General features: G+C 37.5%; 1 protein-coding gene across 1 annotated transcript in view; it reads left to right on the top strand.

Annotated features, from left to right (window-relative positions):
• Positions 1-18252, top strand: part of ABCA12 (ATP binding cassette subfamily A member 12) — an 87056-nt gene that overhangs the window by 27793 nt on the left and 41011 nt on the right. Inside the window, exons 14-26 of the mRNA XM_075181383.1 lie at positions 503-809; positions 953-1067; positions 2783-3112; positions 3215-3284; positions 3749-3883; positions 4004-4150; positions 4533-4713; positions 5311-5529; positions 8115-8311; positions 10682-10839; positions 13187-13423; positions 16134-16272; positions 16852-17104. Of these exons, the coding sequence (XP_075037484.1) occupies positions 503-809; positions 953-1067; positions 2783-3112; positions 3215-3284; positions 3749-3883; positions 4004-4150; positions 4533-4713; positions 5311-5529; positions 8115-8311; positions 10682-10839; positions 13187-13423; positions 16134-16272; positions 16852-17104 (2488 nt within the window). The remainder of the gene's footprint in view (positions 1-502; positions 810-952; positions 1068-2782; positions 3113-3214; positions 3285-3748; positions 3884-4003; positions 4151-4532; positions 4714-5310; positions 5530-8114; positions 8312-10681; positions 10840-13186; positions 13424-16133; positions 16273-16851; positions 17105-18252) is intronic.

The following is an 18252-nucleotide window of genomic DNA, read 5'->3' as shown; positions in this document are numbered from 1 at the left end:
GGGCAAAACCATGTTGCATTGGAGGGGGGTGTAAATTTAAAATGTTGGGACAGATATATAGTTGGGATAGGGCATGTCCAAGATCAAATTTAAAATTTAAGTGCAAAAATAAAGCTATCAAGTATGTGTGCGCTACATGAAAAAAACAGCCAGAATTTAAATTATGAGCAAAATAATAAACTAATTTGCACCCCTTGCATTGTAACATGGTTTCTCCAGTAATAAATGTAATCCTTTTTTTTTTGCTTTGCTGTCCTTAATGACTAAGGCCCATAGTATGCTAAGTATCACTGGAAATGAAATGTTAATCATAACCTCATAACCATAAAAAAATGTTTTTTCTTTCTTTTATAAATCAAACTGTTCTTAATTATGAGTGTATGACACACCACTATTACCATTGCAGAAAAATACTTTTGTACTTGCTACTTTACTTTGTGAAGGATTTTGCATGTTCTGTGAACATTATTTCCAGTCCTAAAATAAATTTTTATCCACACAGCTGTTACATTTGATCTTCCCTCTGGGACCAGCAGACGGAAACGCTCCGTGTCTAAAACATCCGGCCTGCCCAAGCAGATAAAATATAGTATTGGCATGCGCTCGCTGCTCTCAGAGAATACCTATAACATCAGAGATGCCAACTGGATTCCTGGACCGCACACTAGTGTGAACAAATACAGCCGAGGCTTTGTCTATCTGCAAGAAAATATTGAAAGATCTATCATTAAAATGCAGACCAATAAGACCCTGGTTGATGTTGCTGTACAATACCAGCCCACGCCTTTCCCATGCTACAAGAGTGATAAGTATGCATGCTTTCCTCCATACCCAGTAAAAGTTGCACCACCTATAAACTTGCAAAATCATCAATAACTTAACTTACAACTCTACCATAACGTGACTGCTGACAGGAGACCAATTAACTATGATTTTTCTTTCCTCTTATCAGTTTCCTCGCCAGCATGTCCTTCGCGCTCCCCATTGCGCTGATGATTACTTGGGTTCTTTTTATCGCAGCCTTTGTGAAAAAGCTTGTACATGAGAAAGAACTGAGGCTACATGAGGTATGACACAAACCTAAAGACCTGTCCCCAAATAAGACATTTCACATTACTATGTCATATTGACCATGATTACTGACATGTGAGAGACAGGTTTAGTGGTATAGTACTTTCAATTTTTCAGACACCTAAATAAATATAATTTCCATAAGGAATAATAACATCCATGGGCGATTTTCATATGTTCATCATTTCTCATATGTCTTGTAGTAACCTGTATCACCAAGCAAACTATTAGACTCCAAACATTCTTTGATGTTCATAATTTTGCATGTTGTAACCAAATAGCTAGACCTGAAATTCAGTAGTTATAAGCCATATATTATTTAATATGGTCCTTTCACACTAAGGGGCATATTCAATTGTTGGCGTTACAGCCAAAAGTAACGCGCCCCGCAGACTATTACCGTCATTACGGTAATAGTGCGCGTAAATACCATTATTACGGTATATTTCACACTTTTTTTCAGCGGTAATACTTTTTCTGCGGCGAAAACCGCCAACAATTGAATATGCCCCTAAGCCGTTGTTATACGTCCCCAACAAGCCAGTGTCCAAATTCTTAGAGGATATACATTATGAATACATTTTTTCAGCAATAGTCTGAAATAATATTTTGCCACACATGGATGAGGAGCAGCTCTTGACTTAACCAATTCTGCTAGTTGACTTGCAAAGCCCTACAGACTAGTGGTGCACAATATACTTCTTACATTGATAAAACTTAGATGTACACTATACATTACAATGTATTATTATTATTATCTTTTATTTATATGGCGCCATAAAGGGGCCGCAGCGCCGTACAGAGAGCATAGGACAAAACAGTTAAATTATCAACCCAGCTGAGAGCAGGTACACCGGGCATTAAGGAGCCAGAAAAGGGAAGCAGGAGAGGTGGGGAGTGAACAAAAGCAACCTGTGCCCAGGATCAGAGCCTGTGAGCTGTGAACGTAAGGGAGAAGATGAGACCAAGGGCAGGGATCTAGTGTCGAGGTGCAAATATGAGGTGGGGTGTCAGAGACAAACTTAACAGGAGGAGGAGGGCACGAGGATTAGAGGGTCCTGCTCCAGAAAACTTGCAATCTAAAGGGAACAGGCAGACTAATAAGAGACACAAAGTGGGGAGTCAGGGTGAGGGAACTAGAAACCTGAAGGGACAGATGAACAAGAGAGGGTAGTATGAGGAACGGAGGAAGAATGGGAGGGTGTACTACAATTAGTGAGCAAGGCACATGAAGAGGGGAAATGGAGGGCAGGGGAGAGATTAGAGAGAGGAAGGATAGGCTTTCCTGAACCGGTGGGTTTTAAGGGATCGTTTGAAGTTTTGCAGGCATGGGGATGATAGCCTAGAAGAATGAGGGAGATTGTTCTAAAGAAGGGGGGCTGCACGGGAGAAATCTTGAATGCAGTAGCGAGATGTGGTAACCAGATGGGAGGTGAGGCAGCTTTTGTTGGCTGACCATAGGGGGCGAGAACAAGAATGAATGGAGATGAGGCTGGAGACACAAGGAGCAGTGGAGTTCGGGCATTGTAGGTGAGGGTAAAGAGTTTCAGGAGGATTCTGTAACGGAGGAGGAGCCAGTGCAGTGCGTGACAGAGAGGGGAGGCAGATGTGAGGAAGATTAGTCACACTGCAGAATTAAGTAATCTAAAGTAATGATTGTCATTTCATTTTTTGGACATCCACTTATTGATTTGTTTCCCTTCTCTTGCAGTACATGAAGATGATGGGAGTCAACTCATGCAGTCATTTTTTTGCTTGGTTAATTGAAAGTGCATGTTTCCTAATTCTCAGCTCCAGCATCCTTGTCCTCATTCTTAAATTTGGCAAACTCCTGCCCCTAACTAATGGCTTCATCCTGTTCATCTTTTTCTTGGATTACAGCCTGACAGTGATTGCAATGAGTTACCTTATCAGTGTCTTCTTCCACAACACCAATGTGGCTGCTCTCAGTGGTAGTCTGATCTATATCATCTCTTTCTTTCCATTTATTGTGGTGGTCACTAAGGAATCCAGTCTGTCCTTTGCTGCAAAGACCTTGCTGGTGAGTTTCACAATGCACCGTCCTTATTGACCAATGCTGTGTTCTTACAAAATTCTAAATATTCAAATATTAATCTCTGGTTCCTGTTTTCATTATTTCTAGAGTATTTTCTCTCCAACAGCTTTGAGCTATGCCACACAGTATATTGTTCGTTTTGAAGAACAAGATGAAGGTGAGTTGCTGTCTAATGATCTGATTTTCATATGCGCAAAAAAATAAGTGTACATTAAACTATTATTGCACTATGTCAGCACATCATTATTGAACCCCAGTGTCTCTTGCAAGGGTTGATTTTAAACTCAAGTAAACCTTCAATAATCTATGCTAAGAGTATCACAAGAAATGTGATAGTCTTAAATAAATCTTATAGCCCCAGTCTTTTATTAAACTAATGGATCCGATATCATTTTGTTAACTTTATTGTACTTCAGCAGTAGGGGATGATATCAAGTGTTTACATGCTAAAACTGGATTTTCTAGTAGTTTTAAACTTTCCATTTATGGTTTGAAATAGTGCTATATTTTGATAAATTTATGGTTTACTTTTATACAGTATGTTCACATCAAGAGTGTTGTTAATAACTGCTATAACTCTGTAGTACAAGACTAATGTTTGTTGGTGCTTTGTGATTGCAGGGATTCAGTGGCACAACATGTATGATTCCCCGACCCTCAATGACACATTTAGTTTTGGCTGGTTGTGCTGGATGATGCTGATAGATGCTATGATTTATTTTGTTATTGGCTGGTACATAAGGATAGTTTTCCCAGGTAAGAACTGAGTAAATAAGTGTTTGCTGAATGGATGTTTTAGATTGATTTCTCTAACAAGCCTATTAGTGCTACATGTGGAGATAAATTGTTTTTATACGTCTATTCTGCTTCTTTCAGGAAAGTATGGCATTGGCTCTGTCTGGTACTTTCCTGTTCTCCCGTCTTTCTGGTTGGAATGTTGCGGATTCCAAAGTCTCTGCTCCAGGAAACCAAGTGGATTGATAATGTCTAATATTGTGTCACATGGCATTCCTGCAAAAAAAGGTAACTAGTGGAGATAAAAAGTACAGCTTAAACTGTATTGAAAATATAAACTTAGTGCTCACTTCTAAGTTGTAAACCTGAAAGTGCACTATTGCATCCCTAGTTTAATATTCCGTGCGATGTAGAAACTGTTTGCCAGGCTTCCACTTCTTTGAACTACTTTGGCTCATTCTATTTCTACCTGTAGAATGTTTTATTCCACTGTAAAACATATTTTAAAACCTTGGCAGCTATGGTCTTCTGTATCCAAATATATTATACTCAACAAGAAGTGTTTGTATTGGTATTTGCTCTTTAGCATGTTCTCTATGTATTCAGATTGTGAAGTGTTAACTTAGATAAATCAAATACAGCAATACCTGACCATGTAACCTCTCTACAGGAGGTGATCTTTATCCACATAATGAGCAGGAACCTACTGATCTGAATGTAGGCGTCTCTCTTCATGGCTTAACAAAGGCTTTCAAAGACAAATTGGCTGTCCAGAATCTTAATTTAAATTTCTACGAAGGCCACATAACATCACTGCTGGGACACAATGGAGCTGGGAAAACTACTACACTGTAAGAAAGACAGCAACTCTATTAATTTACTCTGTCCATTCATTTATTAATGCTATTGGGTCATCAATGTTTTTAGATTCTGAATTGTCTTTATTATTTTTCTTGGATGTACTTACTTTGTTATATCATATGTTTTTATGTAACCCAATTTAATATATAAAGACGTAAGTATAGCCAAGATACAAACACCTATGTACATATACAGTAACATATCTAAATGCCAGAACCAATATTAGTTGGTGCATTCTTCTTGGAGTCCAAAAAGACATTTCAAATGTCTTACACTTATCTTAAATGATGTAAAATAGTATCTTTTACACACAGCAGATTATAGGCTGCATTGTCATGACTGTTGGTCCAGGACACAAAATCACGGTCTGTGTAGGTGACAAGTACATTTTAAAAATGTATGTAAATAATGTGTTCCCATGTATTGTAAATTGGATATTTACAGGGATACATTGTAAAAATGTCAGGGAACAAGCTCCATGTTTGATATTTGCAGATTACATGTTTAACATATTTCTGTCAATAAAAATAATTGACAGATGTACCAGAGAGATATAATTCTACTGATGAATTCTTCTCCTTCTGCAGCTCCATGCTGATGGGTCTTTTCAGTGCCACGTCAGGTACCATATACGTCTATGGTGAGGATATTCGCACACGGCTGGACCAGGCAAGAAAGAGTATGGGAGTCTGCATGCAGTATGATGCACTATTTGACCACCTCACCACAAAGGAGCATTTGCTGCTATATGGATCAATAAAAGCTCCACAGTGGAACAAGAGACAGCTGCATTCGGAAGTGAAAAGGTACATGTAAGGTGTATAGTTGAAAGCAGTGGCGGAGCTACCATTGGTGCAGCAGGGGCCCATGGAGATAATGGGGCCCGCTGCACAGAGAGCTAGCGAGCTGTGGGCCCCAGCTCCCTCCTCTCCACTTTCCTGCACCGGGGTCGACAGCTCACTGGTTCCACCCCTGGTTGAAAGCATGTCTGACTTTACAGGACACTGCAAGGCACTGCAAATGAAAATGAAAAACTCAACCACCAAAAGCTTTTATAAGTCCTGACTTTAAGTCCGAACTTCCATCAAGGCATAAGTAATTTGGAATCCACAGAACTAGGTCCAAGTACATCTATGTATTAAATTATGCAAAGTGAATATATTTGACATATAAATAGGGGAACATAAAATGAGGAATTAAACTGTAGTAAAAATAGGGTGACATCAAGAGAAAATTATAACGTTAATTTTAAGAGGAAGGCCTAGTCTCATAGTGAACAGTGCTATGTGATGACATTTTTGCATTTCCGGGTGATGCACATAATAATGTATATGCCCTATTCCCTAATAGTTAATAGCTCCCCACAAATAAAATAGTCTTCTAAATGGACAGACATGTATGTGCAGGTAGAACGTAGACCCAGCTGCACATATGTAAATGCACTCTTACATAGTATCTTACAAAATGTAGAAAAAATCCTGCAAAACAAATTCTATTATAAATTCCTTCTTTTCTCATTTAGACAAGTGGAATTGGAGAATGCAATATGTAGTATTCCTTATCTGTCTTGACAGTGTTATGTAAGTGTAGGCTGAATAGTTTTTGTACTGAACAATTACTTACTATAATTACATATGCAACAATGAATATTACATATGTAAAAAGCAATTGTCAAAATGTTGTATCAAATGTTGTAAAACTAGAAAAATATTGCTGACCTGCCCAGAACACTTACTTTGAATATTGTGCGTCAACTAAGTATACCGCAGTCAATCAATAAATTCAGTCACTTTTACATTTCCTGCACATATTTCATGTCACCTTTCCTTGCAATAGATACAAATTTTAAAGCATTAATTTCTGTGTAAGTTAAAATAAATCTTTTTTTATAAATATATCTGTAGTATGCTTCAAAAACTTTCGATGAGTGCATAACATTCCTCATGTTTAAACATTTTTATGTTCTTTCTAACATTATACTGTATCACCTGTTGTTTTACCTACCCATAATTATAAATACAATTCTATTAGCGCTAGCAGTGACAATTAAGGAAATATATAAATTAAATGCCCAGTAGGATGTAATTTAAGAGTTCTGATTTGTTATTAATGGGAAAAAGAACCATTCTACTCTAGGTACTGATTTTTTACTATTAAATATCTCCAGCTCAGAACTTTCTGATCAGTGGTCCAGAAAAATGATAGGAGATGGCAAAGAGATGCCTTATTGTGTTTTCTGTACTGGATGATCCTGTATTGATTGCAAAATATTGGTGGAGCACTCTGAAACGCTGTATACACATAAAACACAATAAAAATGCAAATTCCTATTAAGGGACTCCTTCCTAGCGCAGTTTGTATGTAATGTATCTTGTTTATTGCTGAATATTTTTACTGGGCAGAATATAATCTATATATTGATCCATAAAAGCACAATGAGTTTATTGTGTTGTTCAATTAACAATACAGACATCAGGGGCAATGCTAGCACCACCCACACTTACCTTTAAACTCGGAGGCTACACCATACAGCAAATAAAAGGATAAGCAAAATGTATCAATTTTCTAATTCTACCAATCAATGGAAGAAATTATTGACAAAACAATTTCATATGTATATAACATAACTCTATATTTTTTAAAGCCTTTGGTCTAAGTTTGGCCAGGATATTTAAAGGTTGGATCTCACAGCCCAAACTAGATGGTGTTAGTGCAGAGAGGGGATTGGTCCTATGGCTTCTGGCTGCACGTGGACAGGGGAGGTAGACATGCCCCTACCTTTATAATTAAAGTTAATTAAAGTTCAGGCTGACTGTCATGGATAAGAAGGTACCAGAGGAATGTTTTTAGGGAGAAACACTCTACCATCCAATCACTTACCTTACTGAGCAAGACATCCCTCTCCTTTTCCTCCTCTGCACGTTGGTCTACACTTATTGCTTAGAGAGAATAGGGACATCAAATTTTGTCACTTCTCAGTAGAGTTTACCTTTGGAGCTCTAGGATGCCATCTCACACGCATGGCATTCTGGGACTTTCGTTGCCTTGCACTGTCAGCAATCACACAGCAGGAAGCTCATTAATCTCCCACTCACACACATGAGAACTTTACACAATATATTGCTTATAATATTATTAAAGATTTCCTCACTGTGGGTGGCTGTATTACTGGAGTCTTAAACATTCCATTCTATATCTGCCAAACAAGTAATGCTGCAAGGACAGCTAGCAGTTCCCACTCTGTAATAAAAATTATAAAGAGAAATTAGATTATCTTTGCAGGACAAGTTATGTCCATATGTTTTACATGAAGACATAGACAATGATACTGATTTTGTTCTTGGCATAATAATACTGGGCTTCAATGTGTTATTTGCTATTTTGCTTTCAGGACATTAAAAGAAACTGGATTGTACAGCCACCGCCACAAACCTGTTATGACTTTATCTGGTGGGATGAAAAGGAAGCTGTCTATTTGCATAGCCCTGATTGGTGGCTCCAAAGTTGTTATTTTAGATGAACCCACCACTGGAGTGGATCCATGTTCTAGACGCAGTATCTGGGAAGTCATTTCCAAAAATAAGAATGGTAGGACACAAGCACAACCAAAATAATACTGTACACCCTCATTTTCTGAGCCGCCCAAAACCTTATCTCTCCACAAACCTACAAACTCTAGCAGGAGACAGTAACACAGATACACAGAATTTAAACCAAAAAAAACACCCATAGTTTGTCGTTTTATGTGTGTGTGCATGTGTATTTTATTTGGCGGTTGGGTTTGGAGATTTTTGGGGGGATGGCTTTTTTAATCTTTTCTATTTAAATTTTATTAATAGCTCTGTGTTTGTCCCATTCATTTGTAAATTATTTGACTGTATAAGTTCCCATGACAACTGCTGGGATACTATTCTATGGATCTATCTTTCTTCTTTCCTCCAATTTGAAAGTGTATCCTCTTGTCCTAGAAATCTTCCTATATTTTAAAAACCATTCCTGAATTACATGAATATTTTTGATATATTTGAAGGTTTATATAATATCACCTATGTCCATTCTCTCGTGTTCAGCACTTCAATTGCCTCCTGATAAGTATTGATATGCAGCCCATGCACCATTTTAGTAGCCCTTCTCTAAGTGTTTTCTATTTTATTAATGGGTTTTGTAATTAGGGCCTGTAGAACTGTATATAGTAACCTCCTCTATCTTCTAGTAATACCTCCTACTATACAGTCAAATATTCTACTGACCAATGTTAACTTTAAGATTCCACACTTGGAATATTCTGGGATATCAGACTGGTTGTACATCTTTATATCATCTGCAAAAAGACATTCCTTCCCTTATAGTATTGGTTTATTACCCCCCTGTCAGAGACACACTGAAATGAGTTCTCACTTAATGACTAATATTATTTACAGTTGTTGGTATTATTCAATAATGCACATTATTTGTTTCAAACTACGGGCAACATGGCATTGGCCTGTCATTTAACTCTAAAATGTTGTAAATAGAAATTGCTCCTACATTATTTAGAGCCATTATTTTAGAACCATTACCAATCATACCATTGATTTAGTAATATGAATGGTTCACACTGGTGCCTTTTGCTGAACTGCCAGTTGCAAGTTCTGCAGAAGGGTGAAACAACTCACATTTACTTCATATGGAAGACATGTTTAGGTTACAGATGAAAGGCAAACAACAAAATTGTAGAAAATCTTGGTGTTTAGGTGATTCAGTGGGAAATGTATATAAAATATTTGCATGGTCCTGATACAACGTGACAGTATTTTAATTTTGACCGAGCCTGGTATTGTCTATGTTAAGTAATCTAGGGCCTGATTCATTAAGGATCTTAACTTAAGAAACTTCTTATTTCAGTGTCCTGGACAAAACCATGTTACAATGCAAGGGGTGCAAATTAGTATTCAGTTTGGCACATAAGTTAAATACTGCCTGTTTTTTCATGTTTGTCCAGGAGACTGAAATAAGAAGTTTCTCAAGTTAAGATCCTTAATGAATCAGGCCCCTAGTGTTGGGAAACAATATATTTGCATATGGAAAACATATTGTATTTAAAATGTTGTCATATTCAGTACTAACAGGACAGTGAATCTTACGTATCAATATACATTAATATGCAAATTTGCAGTAGACTATAACAACCAGTCAGTTCTTAATCACTTAGAGCATGTTAGATGAAAGCAACACTCTCATTCGTTGAAATTCTTAGCAACTTATAGTTGCTGCAACAGTCACCAGTGTGAACCTAACCACAAGCAGAAAGTATTATCTCCATCCATGCATCTTCTGAAAAAGTGCAAATTTGCAGTGTAAATGCTCTTTTGTGATGTTACACAACTACTTTTGTGCCATGGCAACATGGAAAAACGAGAATGTTTTATTATTTAAATGAGACAAAGGGGTGGACAGGACACATTCACAAGGATGTTTCCTGCTTCATGGGATGGAACACAGCTTTTATCTTGTGCAAAAAAACATTTTTTTTCATTATTTTTCCTTGAATTACCAGTGACCAGGTCCCAACCTAAGTTAACTCTGTTTTCTTTACACTAGTCTTTTACAGAGGTCTCTTAGTCCATTTTAAATGGTGTCCACCTTATGGTTACTACTGGTTTGTTGGAATACACTAATACCTGATAGGACAAGATCCTTGTTATTTTATCCCCCCCCCCCCCCAATAAAATGTACGATCTTGACACAGAGTTTTATGCATTTATAACCCAGTTTAGTTTTGAGTCATCTTTATTTTGCAGACTCGACTTTTACAAATGTACCCTTATTGTTTTTACTATGCTGTGGAGTCTGTTTCGTAATATGTGATAAAACTCTGCAAACATTAAAATACAGTGTATACATATGATAAGACAAGACACAGAAACTTTCTTCTGCATCTAAAATGCATTGAATGTCCAATGTTCTATTTTATTTCAGATAAAACAATAATCCTGTCTACACATCACCTAGACGAGGCGGAAGTACTGAGTGATCGCATTGCTTTTCTTGAGCAGGGAGGTTTGAGGTGCAGCGGGACACCAATGTTCCTCAAAGAAAAATTTGGGAGTGGGTACCGTCTCACCCTTACTAAAAAGGTAAGTTGTTCGGTGTCATATACCAGACCTGATAAGAAATCCATAATATGAACAGGTGTGATCATTTCAAAGTTTAGCGTTTTGATGTCTTGTCCTGTTACAGAAATGCACAATTACTTTGATTACTATACACAATACTATTTCTATTGCAGGTGACATTGTTGCTGTTGTGTTGTTTGGGTAGTTTGAGCCCTCTGATGAGGCCAGATAACATGGCAACTTTAAAATACATCTGTTACCTGCACACAGTGGTCTGAAAACACGTGTCATAAGAATGTAGTTTATCAACTCATTAGGACCAAGTCAGAGCATGGAGGCACTTTGTATAATTTAGTATAAAGTGGACAGTTTTTGATCTGTGTAAATATTGGGACAAAAATAATGCATTTTTGTCTAAGAAAAGGTTAACAGATATATCTGCAACATTCTTCCACAACTCACCACAACTCTCAGAACAAAAGTTACCAAATTAATTCTTCTCTGTACCTTATCGCGTTGACCTCAAATGTGAACTGGCTTAACGATGCTAGAGGTTTTAATTCACAATCTAGACATGCCTCAATCACAAGGCCATGAAATAAAAGCAAAGGTGGAATAAAGATGCAACGTGCATGCCTAAAACTATGATAAGTGGGCGCCAGGACATGTAGCAGATTATAACTTTACTTATACAGCCCCCATAATCCTGCACATAAAAGAACTTGGTGATTGAATGCAGAGAACATACATTAATGAAGGCACTGGAGATATACAAGGCCAAACAATTAGACACAGACACGATACTCTTTATCCAAGGAAACTCAACAACCGAGAGTTAAAACTGCATGTTAAGTGCAAGGTTTTTGCAAATAATAATCTTATTTTTATCTATTCTCCAACATCCATGCTATAAGCATGACCTTGAGTGAGCAGATCAAACACTTTAAATGTCTGTTTTGGTATCACAAGTGAAATAGGAAAAATGTATTTACAAATTTCACATGGCATTGAAATTGGCATTAATGTCAACAATATGCAGCATAGTTAAAAATAACTTCCACGAGGATCAAATTTACATAACTGGAGCCAGTAGCAGCACAACTTGTAGTGCTCTAAGCTACGCATCTCAGCTTTGTTGTTCCTGCCACTAAACAGCATATACAGTCACTTATTATAGCAAACCCAACCTCAGGTAAACTTTACCTCATTCCCCTTATCAATAACACTTGCACCTCCTCTACATCACATATAGGGTGGTCCATTCCTTCCGGGAACTTTCCATGTTACCGATGTCATGAGCTGAGCCTATGGCAGGCCATCCAGAGCTCCTCAATAAAATTCTATAGAACAGACTGCATAGAGCTCTACTGCAGATCTATGAATGGACTTAATCCACAGACACAGGGAGCCTCAGCGCAGGTCGCTTCTCGACTTTAAGTAAAAGCAGAGGTTCCACTGGAAGGTATAAAATTCAGAACAGTTGGCAGAATAGAGTTGGTCATGGAAGATACTAGGTAAATGCATGAAAAGACCCTGTATCAACTTACTTATACAAGTTGTTTTGTAATACAGAGAGAATCTAGCACTTAAACGGTACTTAGGTTAAATGAGGGAATGGTCAATAGGAACAATGATAGTGCTTACATATAATATTGCACCTTTGTACCTAGAATGCATGGGAAGAGTTAGAGTTATTTGTATTATTATTAATAATAATATTTATTTATATGGCGTCAGCATATTCTATAGAGCTTTACAATTGGAATCAATGTAGTACAGAGTGAAAACATGGCCCTGCTCGCAAGCTTACAATCTATAGGAAATTCAACTGAAAAGGGGCACAAACCCCAGAAAATCCCAGCCTAATTTATGCACTAATGAAACTCACCTGCTATTTCTATAAGCTTGGGTGCATTATATTAGTAACAATAATTGTTAATCACGTATTGCATTGCACATTTGTGCATCTATACAAAGCTGGCAGTTTAAGTGGTTCCCAGTACTATACACTTGTCAAATAATGCTTTGTTAGATCTTCTAATTATCATACAATTGATCTATTTAAAATACATGACGGGTTTCTCCACCCTCTGAGAGTGAAGCTCGATCACTATATTTAATATTGATTGCGCAACTGGAGATTTGGAAGGGGGGTGTGACATCTCAGAAGGCGACGTGTGATTGGACTGAAGGTAGACAATCCCACTTCATAAAATTGCACAACACCTTCTTTAAACTCGTTCCTGATCCAATTGGTGTATAATACAGTGAATGGGCGTTATACTGGGAGAGTGGAGAAATTAAAATATGTTGTTAAACACTAAAATAAAATATCTGTATTTTTACAATGATATCTCTTTTGTTCCAGTTTCCTAATCAGAAGGATTATAAGCTGTGTGATTCAGACAAAGTGACCACTCTTATCCACGCACATATCCCAGAAGCAAAACTTAAAGAGGACGTTGGTGGAGAACTCGTCTATGTCCTTCCACCTTTCAGCGCTGAGATATCAAATACTTACTTATCTCTCCTCCGAGATCTGGACACTAACATGAATGACCTTCATATTGGTTGTTATGGCATCTCAGATACCACCATAGAAGAGGTGAGAGCACACAGTACATTTTATAAATGGCCAAGGTACCCTAAAGGTCTGAATGTCCACTTTGTAGATGTCAGTAAAAGGTTCCACAGTCCTCCTAGCTACATAATGCAAAATAGTACACTATGCTTTTCAATTAGTTTTTACCCTTATAATCGACTGCAAAATTCTATAGCTCTTTGGTGGAGTTTGCTCGATTTCTCAAGATGATGAATCCATTTTTTGAGTTGACTTTGTCATATCACTAACATTGCAGCTCAAACTTCTCCTTCAGCCTAATGGGGACACAGATATTACCGATGGGGTTAAGCTCCATCCTCATCAATGATGTCCGTGTTACCAATAAGCTTTGATGAAAAGGATTTAACAGTAAGGGCCTCATTTAGATTCGGATGCAATTTACACTGAAATTGTAAGTGTAAGTTGCATCCCTTAATTTACACAGTATTTAGAGTCCGTGCCATTTAGAATACTGTGCAAATTGCACAAACACGTCTCTTTATCTGCCTTATGGGCCGGTGTGCAAGTGTATCATGCACAGCGCCCTGTAAAGCAGATAACTAAATGTAAAAAAAAAAAATGTTCTTTCCCCCTTCCCCCCCAAACAGCACAAGGGTTGGTTATGCTGTTTGGGAGAAGGTGCACACCTTTTTTTTTTTTTTTTTTAAATGTCATTATTTTTTACTTCTTTTTTTTTAATACATCAAGGTCTCTAGCACCAGGTGAAAGCACCCGCAATAGATACGTCTCCTAGAGACCTATTTGCGGTTGCTTTCAACTCAAAATAGCATGTAAAGTACGTGAAGGCCTTTACATTGCTGGGCTCGCCCAATACCTCCCTCGTCCGCCTCTCTAAGCGCAGAGAGGTGCAACAGAGATATCCGTCTCAGTTGGAGTGCAAACTGAGACAGATTTTTGGCCAAAGGTGCTTTTTGCACTCAACAGAAGGACTTGCGACTGACTCTAAATGAGTCCCTAAGTGTATAAAATCCCCTTTAGCCAATGACTAAAGAATGACTGTGTTATTGGGGCGTCCAGAACTAAAAACAAACAAACTTGACAACACAACAGCTGTTAAAAATGAAATTTCCTATTAGCATTGTTGCTTTAACTTTAGTCATGGTGCTTATAAAATAAACAGCACTGTGTAATAAGTTAGTACTTGATGCATAAAAATAATAATCCAAACTGTATTGCAAGCATGTGACCACACTTTTAGATGAGCACACTCCCAAATGTGTTTTACGTCTTTTTTCAGAGTACATTTCGAAAATGAAATGTATATTTTTTCACTGAGCGATCTGAACAACTTAAATTAAGGAAAAAGCTAAGCCACTGTGTGACATCAAGGCTGAATGTTATACATGGAATAATGGAAGTGTTTATACTTAATAAATGAGTCCACCCATCTGCCATAGGATGTCATGTTAGGACGGAGTTAGGTGTTTCTCTAACACAGCAGCCACAAGGAGACTAACAGCGTGACTGGTTTGCTTTATAGAATTGTACCGTATGGATTTGTTGTTTCAAGGACAAGTAACTCAAGTGACGACTGCAGTCTCAGCTTTCTGACCTGTATCACATACCATTAATACACTGTCCTATAGATGTGAAAGAAGTTTCAATTGTCTATAATAGAGTAGGGAGATAATACTTTACTTTTTAACAGAGCTGTAGTTCAGTGTCAGGTTGACATTAAACACTGTATTTACCTTCATGGTTCATAACCGCAGATTTCAATATTGGGGTTTAGTGGTCCTGTAAAAACATCTCCGTTTATAATGTACACTAAACATTATGGGCCTGATTCATTAAGGAACGTAAGTCACGTTGTGTGCTATTGTTTTGTGTGACATTGCTCTGCGCATGCTCAGAAATGGACTTTACGGCTGTGAAGTGCATGCAGTTCAAGTCCAAACACAAATGACACTTCCGTCAGCCTACAATTTGGAGGGTGGAACGAGGAGTACAGGGCCGTATGTACAGTAAGGGCATGCCAAGATTGAGCGCATGCATCTGATTTAAGCTCTGGGAATCTCTTAGGTACGTGATTTTCAGCCGTATCACTTGCACCAGCTACAAGGCAGGTGTAAGCGCCGACTGATAGTGATGCTGGTCGCGTATGTAGGCCAGGACAACTGTAAAAATGCATTTTATGTACAGTACACATTAATAACATCCTGATAAATGTATTTTTTTTAGTTTTTATTAATGATTATAGTATTAACAGGTATTAATGTATTTAATCTTTTTTATTTTTTCTGTATGTTCTGATGGCACTTTATATTGCACATATGCATTTTGCATATCCTGCAGTACGTTGTATTGAAATGGAAACGGTACTTCAGATCCGTGGTTGAATAAGGGCGTGCAGTTTCCGTCCGTTTAAAAAAAACGCAAATTGCATTCACTTTGCGTCTCTTGAAGAACCAGGCAACATATATACTATACGTACACATAATGCCCATCAGTACGTAGTATAACTTACAAATAGTATAATATACAGAAAAAGAACATCCCTATTTCCTATTATATCATAATTATATCCTAGAAAAAGAACATGTCACAGTTCACACATGAAGTAAATTAAAGGAGTTACAGAAAAACCATTTCATTTTACTATCTTGCTTTAATGCAATAACGTTCACAAACCATTGTTAATAAGTGTAATAATGTGAGATTACACAGTACTAATGCTTTTGCTGTTTTTCAGGTGTTCCTCAAACTAATCGATGGTCTTGATGAGGGTCACCAGGAATTACCCAATACGGACCTACCTGTCCATAACCAGGACCATCTTGCAGTGGATGATAGTCCCGCTTCAAACCTTTACACTTTTTCCAACAGAGAAGGTGTGTTTCAAAGCTGCTTGAAAAAAGCAATGCAAACATTGAATTTAATCTCTATAGATCAGAGTGTAAGGTCACATACCATCTAAAGGTTGTAAAGGGTTGATCTGAACTTGGTTCCTATTCCAAATGAAGGCAGGCGCAACAACAGCCAATCACAAATAGGCAGTAACTATTGTACATTAACAGATGGTGATGTATAATATTTTTCTGAATTTACAATATTTGTCAGCCTTAGAAAGAAGAATGTCACCCATGTAGAGCGCCACCTAGTAATATCCAGGATCCTTAACATCCCAAGTAGCCACTGGAGGTTGGGGTCCCCTGGGCATAATACTATTACCTCGATATGGCCAGAAACAATAATGAGAACTGAGGCCTGTAACTATCTGGATGAGCATACAGAGATTGAGAAGCTGTTGACAAAGCATTGCCACTGAAGAGGTTCTCTATGAGCAGTTTGCACTGGCCACTTTTGAATATTTATATATTGCTATGGTCTAACAACACCCTACAGTTTTCCACTACAAAACTTCTGAAAATAAATCTACTCTTGCATTGTATTTTTTTTGGCTTACACAGATCAACCACTGACCGAGATGGAAAATTTAAAAGGTGGCAAGCTCATGTTAAAGAGGATTATGGCCATATGGATTAAGAGGTTTCACAATACCAAACGGAACTGGAAGAGTCTAATTTCTCAGATCCTGCTTCCTGTGTGTTTTGTCATTGCTGCCATGGGGCTGGGATCACTCTCAATGACCTCTGTGGAATACCCGGAGCTCTTGCTGTCACCAAATCTGTATGGCACCACAGACCAAGCCGTGGTGTTTGGGTAATTATAATTTTTTCAACCAACATTAAAGTATACCAGCCATTAGGAACATTTTCTTATTTACATGGAAACATAGAATTTAATGGCAGAGAGGAACCTAAAGGTCCATCTAGTTTGTTCTCTTTTTTGTGTATGGGGGTTATTTTGTATTTGGTTTATTCTTAGATCAGTCTTGATGTAAAAAAAGAAATATTGTCTCCATATAATTTTACCTGTTTGTTTCAGAATTGGAGACATTTTAGTGATATTTTAATGTTTCCCCCGTTTTCAGCTATCGCTACCAGCCTAAATGAGAGGGTGGAGGCACATTTTCCAATAACCTAGTAGTATAATAAAATAGAAGGCCCCTGTCATAGAGGCCTCAGTCATTGAGGAGAGCAAAACAAAAAAAAGGAGTAACTTTGCACCATGGCAAAACCATGTAGCATTGGAGGGGGGGGGGGTAAATTCAAAATGTGATGGAAGATTTATAGATGGGGTAGGACATGTTCTAGATCAACTAAATTTCGGTTTAAAAATAAAGTTATCAAGTATTTGTGTGCTAGATAACAAAAAAGCAGCCAGTGTTTTCTTTATGTGCAAAATAATAAAATAATCAAATTTACTGCTTTTTTGCCTTGCTATCCTTAATGACTCAGGCCCATAATGTTTCTGTAACAAGGTACTAAACATATTTGCAAGCATTTGTTGTAACAACTAATGCAACTATACCCATGTACCCTCTGTGACCAGGCATCTAAGCGTGCCCCCACTACCCTTTTTGATGTTCATCTTTGCATACATTTTGTAGATATGGTGCACAGAAATGTTCATGCCGGTAAAAGTAATAATGTCACCTGCTACAATACCAGCTAACATGTTGGACAAGTTCCTTTTACTTAAATGGAACATTTCTTTTCTCCCCCTAAAATCCTGCTGGTTTGCCCTAATTTAAATAACTCATGACAATAAGATGACATCGAGGCTGACATTATTATTGTCACAACTTAGTATATTGATATCATCATCATCAACATTTATTTACATAGCGCCAGCATATTTTGTAGCGCTTTAACATTTAACATTTTGATATGACACCCCAAATATATTGATAGCTAATCTTTCATTTATAGTTAATCTTTTATTTATTGTTTAATTACATTGTTGAT

This window comes from Mixophyes fleayi, chromosome 7, assembly GCF_038048845.1.
Source record: "Mixophyes fleayi isolate aMixFle1 chromosome 7, aMixFle1.hap1, whole genome shotgun sequence".
In the NCBI taxonomy this organism is placed as follows: domain Eukaryota; kingdom Metazoa; phylum Chordata; class Amphibia; order Anura; family Limnodynastidae; genus Mixophyes; species Mixophyes fleayi.
Note: the sequence above shows the minus strand (reverse complement) of the source record. Positions and strands in the feature narration are given on the sequence as shown.